This window comes from Sinocyclocheilus rhinocerous, unplaced genomic scaffold (genome assembly GCF_001515625.1).
Source record: "Sinocyclocheilus rhinocerous isolate Xijiao unplaced genomic scaffold, SAMN03320098_v1.1 scaffold636, whole genome shotgun sequence".
Lineage (NCBI taxonomy): Eukaryota > Metazoa > Chordata > Actinopteri > Cypriniformes > Cyprinidae > Sinocyclocheilus > Sinocyclocheilus rhinocerous.
Genome location: NW_015660893.1, coordinates 174,073 through 183,548, shown reverse-complemented (window position 1 = coordinate 183,548; position 9,476 = coordinate 174,073). Strand labels below are relative to the sequence as shown.

The 9,476-nt window shown below is 38.6% G+C and overlaps 1 protein-coding gene across 2 annotated transcripts in view; it reads right to left on the bottom strand.

Annotated features, from left to right (window-relative positions):
* Nucleotides 1–314: 314 nt before the first annotated feature.
* Nucleotides 315–9,476, bottom strand: part of LOC107726087 (BRCA1-A complex subunit BRE-like) — a 33,898-nt gene continuing 24,736 nt past the window's right edge. The window contains exons 5-7 of one of the 2 annotated variants that reach the window (XM_016535568.1): nt 4,715–4,909; nt 980–1,054; nt 315–518 (exon numbers count right to left, since the gene is read on the bottom strand). In XM_016535568.1, the coding sequence (XP_016391054.1) occupies nt 360–518; nt 980–1,054; nt 4,715–4,909 (429 nt within the window). In that variant the 3' untranslated portion in view covers nt 315–359. Of the gene's footprint in view, nt 519–753; nt 781–979; nt 1,055–4,714; nt 4,910–9,476 lie in introns of those variants that run through there. The other variant, XM_016535569.1, reaches the window with a different exon arrangement.

Sequence of the window (9,476 nt, the reverse complement as noted above, 5' to 3'; positions counted from 1 at the left end):
AGAAAGAAAAAAAATCTCAGCAGAAGACATGCAGCTTAAACCAAGGCACTGATGACAAAATAAAACTGTAACATGCTTGAACCTGCTGATACCAAGGCAACAGTTTCACGGAAAACTGGAAACCAAATGTAACTGAAATCAGTTTGAGAGGCCTGACATATTTTTGCAATTCTGTTTTGTGCAGCTTGCAGTGAGAAATAATACAGAGCAGCTTTAACCATATATACACCACTCCTTTGAATAAGAAGAAGCCCTACAATCATAAAATGAAATATAATAACATCTATAAGGGTCTTGATATGTCATGACAAATTAGCTGGGAATAATGACCCCCACAGTGGTGACCTTATAGACGGCCACTAACCTGTGTCTAAAGTGAGTTTCAGTGCATTATGGTCCACTGGGAGTGAACTGTACATGTCAATGCATGAGTGTAGTGTACTGCTGAGGGACTGAACGCTGAGATGGTGATGCTGATGATGGTTGCTATTTTCCGTATGTTTACCATCATTTCGGCTCTGTTGGGGAGGACAAACATGGCTCAGACTGGAAAAGGCCATAGAGCAAGGGCCTCCCGAGACCGTACACGCCCTCTCACGCACACATGGGCACAAACATACACACGGTGGTGCGGCAAAGATGGGGAAATAGAAAAGAAAAAAAGGAAGGGAGGGTAAGACACAGGGTGACTGGAAGGAGAGGCGAGAGAGAGGGCCTGCAGACACAACACAGCTCAGAGTTGATTGGGAGTGACAGGCTGCTGATTAGTCAACTCGCAGCCTACACACACGCACAAATAAGAGCAGTGAAATGAACGCTCGCACAAGAGCGGCCTATTCTTACATGCACTTTTACATGTAACGTTTTGTGGAGACATTTTCATGCACTGATAAACAAAAAAACATCCTTTCTCCGAACAAATCAGAGATATGGGGGTTTATGATCTTCTTGAGAGTGTGTATTTATGTACGTGTCTTACTTTGAGAAGATAGATGGGAATGTTGCTAAAATCCACAGGGAGTTTGAGAAGGAATCGAGCAGAAAACTCCCCCGTCTAGAAGGAAAAAAAAACACACCATCAAACAGTGAACACACACGCACACACATTCTGTAACATTCCTCACACAGTAACCTACTTGTTAAAGGAATAATTCTGTCATTGTTTCTCATCCTCATGTTGTACCAAACCCACCTGACTTTATTTCTGCCATGGAACACAAAAGTTCAGCAATTCTGAAGAATCTCCCTGATCGCTCTTTTCCATCAAATTAAAATGAAATGGGACAGAGGCTTTCAAGCTTAATAAAAGCAGCAAAAGGCACATTAAATACACTGTTAGTCTGTCAGTCCTGCAATGGACCAGCAATGTGTCTGAGATCATAGGCTCCAGCGTCTGTGAAATCCTACACAGGACAAGCAGTTTGGAAAATGGATCGATGGATGGAAGACATACAACAGACTTTCCTATTACGAATATATATTACAAAGTCAGAATCATCACAGATGAATCAGTCAAAAGTAGTTCCCAACAATTCAAATAAAAACACAAAGTCACCCAATAGCCTACAGACTATTCATAAAGCTTGTAGGCTACATTGTGAATTGTAAGCTTATTTAGAGCATTGGTAATCTGGATTTGGTAATCTGAAAAGATCTGGATCAAGGTGATCCAATCCAATCTTGCTACGAAAACCTTGCACAAAAGTAAAATGGATTGTTTGATTCAGGATAGAAAAAAAATGGGATTGCCAAATCTGGATATTCGGATTCAGATTCAACTTTTTGATCAACTGGGAGTCATAAGGTTCAAAACTCAAGTCATTATTCACTGATAATCTGCAACTCCACCACCAGCTGTTAAAGGCAACTACCGGATCAGTAAGTGAGAAGAACCAAATTAGTTCTATTTGTGAAAGAATAACTTACATTTACATTTAATAAAAAAAACAAAAAAAACAAATCTGAGTCACACAATGTACTTCACAGCTGAAAATGATTTTGTTTCATAAATGATGAACTTTCAACTGTTAATAACTAAATTGAATCAACACTGAACTAAACTGAGCTGAAAAATAACACTATTGTATTTTGCAGAGCTGCTTTACTGCTAAAATTGAATTTGTTTAATAATTTATTAATTTTGTAACGATAACTGTAATTTTCCAGTGTATTACTATGAAGCTTTTTTGAAATAATCTGCATTGTATAAGGTGCTTTATAAATAAATGTAACATGACTTGACTGCTGTCATTGCAAATGATTCATTTACAAATCAGAAATCACTACTTCTGTGGCAACGAGACCTAGGGTGGATATCATGTTTTTCAGTGAATCAAGGCTTAAATTATTCTGTTTGTCACACAAATCCTTTAACGATATTTCTGTTAAAGGAACGACATTAAAGGAACTCATATTTTTAACATTGTATTGTATGTCCCTTTCGAGGTGGTGTGCGTATTTAGGGATGGTTGGGTACCCTCAATGTACTGATGCATTTGCCATGCCACTACTGTCAAGGTATCATTTTGATTCAATTTAAAATGGAAGTGAAGTACATATTTAGCAACACATGTGACAGTGCAATGCTGTGCTCCCAGAGTGTTCACTTCAAATTCTCTTCAAATGTCCTCTAAAGTAGGCCATGGTCATATTCACTTTTAAGTATAATTCGCTGTATGACTCCTTGTTTACATTCATATCATATACATAACTTGGGTTACATCATTTTAAGATTACTCAAACATTTCCTAATCACAGTCTGTTATCCCACAGACCACAGTTCACCACATCCCTTTAAAGATCGAAGCCCATGAAGCAACATACTCACGCCCACAGCCCAACACACTACACTCTTCCCAAAAACACAACCATATTACGGAACCCCCTGTGTGCCCATTTGTGAGGGAGTGTTTGTTCGTTTTTGACCGGTTGTGCAATTCGATTTGTACTTTATCGAGAACCCACTGGCCTGTGTGTGGGCATTGTTAATCCTTTTGATCTTTTATTTTTTTTTTAAATCACAAAAATCTAACCTTTCATTGGATAATAAGAATTTAAAATGGGGGGAAATATCATTATGAAATAAATGTTTTTCTCTAATTCACATTGGCCACAATTAACGGCACCCTTTTATTCAATACTTTTTGAAACCTCCATTTGCCAGTTTAACAGCTCTAAATTTTCTCCTATAATGCCTGATGAGGTTAGAGAACACCTGACAAGAGATCAGAGACAATTCCTTCATCCAGAATCACTCCAGACCCTTTAGATTCCCAGCTCCATGTTGGTGCTTCTTCTCTTCAGTTCACCCCACTCATTTTCTATAGGGTTCAGGTTAGAGGACTGGAATGGCCATAGCAGAAGCTTAGTTTTGTGCTCAGTGACCCATTTTTGTGTTGTTTTTGAGGTTTGTGTTTGGATTATAGTACGGTTGGAAGATCCAAACATGGTCCATTATAAGATTTCTATACAGAGTCAATCACTTATTGATTTTTTATCTGTTGGTATTTGATAGAATCCATGATGCCATGCATCTGAACAAGATGTCCAGGACCTCCAGCAGAAATATAGGCCCACAACATCAAAAATACAGCAGTATATTTCATTGTACACATGGGGTACTTTTTATCCCTGTGTTCACCAAACCCATCTTGAGTGTTTGCTGCTAAAAAGCTAATTTTTTTAGTTTCATCTGACCATAGAAGCCAGTCCCATTTGAAGTTCCAGTCGTGTCTGATAACTGAATATGCTGGAGTTTGTTTTTGGATGAGCTAGGAGAATTTTTCTTGAAACCCTCCCAAACAACATGTGGTGAAGTAGGTGCTGTTTGACAAATTTTTTTAAAGATTTTCTGACCCCGAGACTCAACTATTTTCTGCAATTCTCCAGCTGTGGTCCTTGGAGAGTCTTTAGCCACTCAAACTCTCCTTCTAATGTTTTTCTCTAATACACATTGGCACATTGGTTTTTTATATGAGAAAAACATTTATTTCATAATGATATTTCCCCCCATTTTAAATTCTTATTATCCAATGAAAGGTTAGATTTTTGTGAATTTTTTTTATAAAAGATCAAAAGGATTAACAATGCAGATAAATTTTCACAGCCTTCTTTGATCATATTTACCAAGGGTGCCGATATTTTTGGCCATGACTGTACATAAAGTTGTTGGTTCAAACCCCAAATGGGATGAACCATCAGTAGTTACCAATGTGCAGTTACCGTGAATAAAACACCTAATTTCAAGTTGTTCCAGGAATTATGTCTCTGTAACTCCCATTAGCACTGTGTAAAAGTGTCAGTTAAATAACAAATCAGTACTGGTGATTAGAGAATTACAAAGGTGGACTTACCACTTCAGTCAATTAGTTCATGAAATTTCATTAAGAGAAGGTCAGTTTACTGGAGTTAAGTGATCCAGTGCTCCAAATATATGCTTTAGTAAAAGATGGCGGTGTGATGTAAATAACCATCTAAAGTCTATTTTTTTTTATAATTTAGTGAATTGAATACTTTATTGTATCCATCCAGGATGACTCCCTGCTTTTGTTCTGAGACACAGGGATAGACTCCAGCATCCCCTTGACCCTACATAGGACAAGTGGTTTGGAGAATGGATGCATGCATAAATCGATAAGTGTTTATCAAAATCTCACTGAATGGAAACATTTGACTGTTATGTTAATGGAAGTATAAGGTGAAGCAGCACTGGTACCCAGCTGTTCTTGAGGCCAGCGTAGATCTCCATACTGCGCCCATAGTTGGGGTCTTCCAGCAGGCTGTCATATTCGAAGAGCAGGCGGGAGCTGTCACGAAGCCGCTGGCACTGGTACTGATGGTACTGCTGCAACAGCTCTTTCACCAGCTGCAGGAGACACTCCGGTTTACCCGCATCCCATGACACCAAGTGCTGCCGGAGGAGAGAGAGAGAGAGAGAGAGAAAGAGAGTGGGAGTCAGCATTTTATCACAAAAAAATAAGAAAAAAAGTCAATTGGGAAAACAGAAACATCTAGTACTTTTTAGCCCAGTTTTTTTTTATTTCGTGAAGCAAAAATATTACAAAATAAATAAATAAAAAACACCTATATTGCATGAAAATTAATAGCTTGAAAGGTTAAAGTTACCATGAAAATCCATTCAGAACTTTTTATTTCTGTAACATAATATACATTTCAGAGTCTCATTAAGGCTATTTAAAAGAAAAATGTATGGTAGGGTAATTGTTTTTATCCATCAGGAATTGATTGTAAAGAAGTGGTCATTCAATATCTGAATGGACCTAAACTTGAATGCAAACATAAAACACTGTCAGCACCCATTGGTTGAAACTTAAGTGGCCTTGGTAACATCAGTTGAATAGGAAAGTCATTTCAGAGGAACAGGAATGTGTATTACGAATGCAAATATGGTCAATTTGAATTCATGATGACTTTAAAGGTAAAGTATGAGTTTTCTGTGCCACAAAACAGAAATAAAGACTGTTTTATAATGACTTTTTTGAAACAAAGAGGTTTACTAAAAATTCCCCATCTGCCATGGTTCAAAGTAATAGCCCTGCCCCATCCCATGTCATTGGTTGAGACCACTTGATGGCAGGGCCGTCAAAAAAAAAACAAAAAAAACAAAGTTAGGTGGCATTTCATTTTTTTTTTTATAAAAGACTTAGGAAACTTTTTTGTTGTTGTTGTTGTTTTAATAATGATGTACACAGATAAATAATTTATAATAAACATTGTAAAATTCCATAAAAAACAAGAACTGTCAGTTTTGATTTCATGGCGACTTCAAACAAGCAGTATTCAAACTTTTGAGGGAAATAACCTGAATACATGTGCCATGCTTTTGGCCTATAACAATAAAAAGTCTCAGAGTACAACATGTTGCTAGAACCTTAAACAAGCTTTTTGAATCATCAGGTTATCAAAAATCCTCTTTGAATTATTAATTTTGAGCCAGATATGATGCAAGAGTGTTTCATATGGAACACACATTAAATACAGAGCTTAGACTGCATAAAAACTTCAGAGACTTTTAGAGATAAGGATAAAACAAAAGGACTGATGCAATTAAAGGCAGGTGGCAGTTTCTAAAGTGCTGAACTGGGGCCTTATCACCCTTTATTGTCAAAATGTCAACTTGATGTGGTGGTTTCCGCGCCTTTGCACTCCCCCTCTCAACCATCTTGAGGCAAATGGTAACACCACAGGATATCCTGCACCGGCGGGGACACTTTCATCCCCTAACTCTACATATCCCAAGTCTAGAAGCCAAAAGACGATAAATTCCAGCTCCATTTCTTGCTAAGGCAATGTGCCACAAAGCATGGGAAATTAAGCCACTGAAAAAGAGGAAACACTGTTCTCGCACAGTTCTCAGATAAGACAGTACAAGACCTTGAGTCTGTGCCATATGTTTAATGCATGCAGGGAACAATGGTTTGGTAAGAAAGCTAGATTTTTGAAAAGGTTCAGACGGCAACCGAGCACAGGCTATTTCCAGTCTCTCTTACTGCAAACACACTGCTATTAGGGAAAGAAGTGAGTTGAGTGGGTGTATGCCCATCACAGAGTTTGCACTGGCGTGTTCTTGCGGGCTGCGTGAGCGGGAAAAGGCCTGCATGCCAACACGGTCTACTTGCCTTTCCTCCTCTCCTCCTACAGGCTGACCTCATTTGCATAGGTGATCCCAATTTGCATGAGTTTCCCTGACTGGAGCAGTGCACAGGTATGCAAATTCAGAGCGAGGGGGCAAAAACCAAATTGCCACCTTTTCACGAAGTGTTCCACCATTCTTTTCACTGGCCTAATTCTACCCAACAGCCAGTTCTGTCTCCGAGGCCCAATTGCTCGTTGATGCGTGATACGTACGCAAGTTGAAATTAAATTTTAGTGACACTGACTGAAAATAAAATGCAGAATCTACATTTTTGCAAGCAAGTAAATAAACATTACATGTATCGCACTTAAAGAACATCTCTGGCTCTCGGCTCCTTGTCAAGGGTTAAGAATAAGACAAACAAATAAGTATTCCTGTCATTGCAAGGCACAAACAAACACAGGCTGTGTTACAATGAGTTTGTCACACGCTGTCTTGGATTTTTAAATGATGGCAATGCAATTTCAGCTTGATTTTCATCGCTCCCATGAATCATTCCATCTACAAGCCTGATTGAGTCACATACGAGCAGAAGAGAAGAGAGGGGACAGAGCACGCCGTCTGTCCACTGAGGCACACATTACACAACTTATTAACAGCACAGCCCACAGCATACAGCTGAGCTTGTTACATTTCTTGGATCAAATCGAAGCGTCTTTTTGTAGTTGATGGAAAAGAGGGGAAAAATGGAAAAGGAAAGATAAGAGATGAGCTCTTCACCCGTGACCGGGAATGATGATCAGGGAAAGAGTGTTTGCAGGGCAATCAGTTCAGGAACCTAAATATTTAAATATGTTTTTTTTTTCTTTTTTCAAAACAGCTAAATGTAATGGTAAAATAGTTGGAGCCACAGTAGTTAGCACACATGCTCTGATACCCTGGTTCTCAAAAAGGCAACATCAGCTTGAATCCAGCTCACGATATTCCTAATTCCTGTTCCTTTAGTTATTTTCTGTCCTTGTTGCACAGCCCTATAAAACTAGCTAACTAACTAACTAACTAAAACTAGCCAACTAAAATAAAATAAAATAAAATATCCAATCATTACAAAATAAAAAAAAATACTTTCCAAAAATTCCTTTTCTGCTGGCGTCACCTATGAATAACGTTAATCAACCAATGGGCTATTTAGCTAATATTCATCTATGTAGGTTAATTCTGGTATAGGATGCCTACATTTGTTAGGGTGCTTTCACACTAGCACTTTTGGTGCGCACCCGGGTTCGATTGATGTTAGTGTTCGGTTCGTTTGGATGATGTGAACGCTGTCTTCCGAACTCGGGTGCGCGCACGCGCGAACCGTACCCGAGTCCGCTTACAAGGGTACGGTTCATGTGAACTCCGGTACGGTTCACAGCTGATGTGAACGCAATTGTACCAAATCGTGGAATTGAACCGCTATTAATGACGTATTATTTGATAAAAATGTGTGTTTGTGTGTGTGTTTCACCAAAGACTATAGAATACCCAAGACAAGTTGTGTGTTTGTGTGTGTGCTTCACTCACTTTCCTGACGAGCGTTCTTTAGAGCATTTGCAGTACATTCGTAAGACAGACGTAAGTGCTCTAAATTCGTATGTACTGAAGCTTTCTAAACAAAACAAAAGATTCAAAAACGTAAATATATCAAAGTGCAGAGAGCAATGTTATGCATTTGCCGCCTTCTCCTGCGCTGTCGTTACTAAGCAACGGGGTAAACAGCTGCTGGCTTGATGATGCAAACGAACCACGGTTCGGACCCAAATAAAATAATATGAACGCAGTCCAGCGGGGGCAGGGGAAGGGGGGAGCAATCCCCAGGCCAGCAAGCGAACCAAGTGTGAAAGCACCCTTAAACTAATCCAAATTTCAATGAATACCATTCAGTAGGCTATATTCAATTACAAAATTCATGTCACTGATACAAATTCTGTTTCATGTTGACTTTAAGAAACACTTCTCAATGTTTTACTGGTTAAGAATTGCAACACCCTAAAAACTGTTCCACTGTTACAGAATTTCTAATTCTTTACAGGATCGGGGGTCATGAGAAAGTCAACGTTTCTACACACGAGGAGTGGTTTTCTGGATAATGTCTTAAGTCTTTACTTTAAAAGTGAGATGACATCATTGCCCAGCATCACTCCCCTTGGTAGGGTGTCTGTGGAGGTTTGGCCAGGACCGGTTCCAGAATTAAATCAACATATTTTATGTTCCGTCCATTGCCAATCACTGCTATTTCGAGAGTGAATCCCGCATAAATAGGGGAGAGCGGGGCACAGTGTAACACTTTTTGACTTTCTCAGTTTGTGTAAATTCACATGGGGTTCATAATATAATTTTTTTATCCACAGTAATTTTACACTTGTCTAGTACAAATACGTCGCTTTGTTTCATAATTACACTGTATACATTTTTCTTTATTTATCCTCAAAAAATGGAAGTGAAATGTGACAACATGTCCCGTATGTGGGGTACATTGTAACATCTGAGGGGCACGTTGTAACATGACCATATGACAACTTAAAATATTATCTAATCTAATGAAAAAAATATACAAGACAAACTAAAATATTTTGTCAATAAAATTAAATTATTAAAGCTGCAGTCCGTAACTTTTTTTTGGTTAAAAATTATCAGAAATCAATATTTGAGCAAGTACATAACCAGTCAGTGTTCGAAACTATCGCCTTACTTTAGCCCGTTTCACAATGGTTATCTTATAACAATGTTTTCTAATTTGAGTGGTACGGGTAGGTTTTCGCGGGAAATTCGAGCATGCTGCTGCATCATTACGTCACGTCTGTAAACATAAAGAAGTTGTCCCGGCTACTAGGCTATC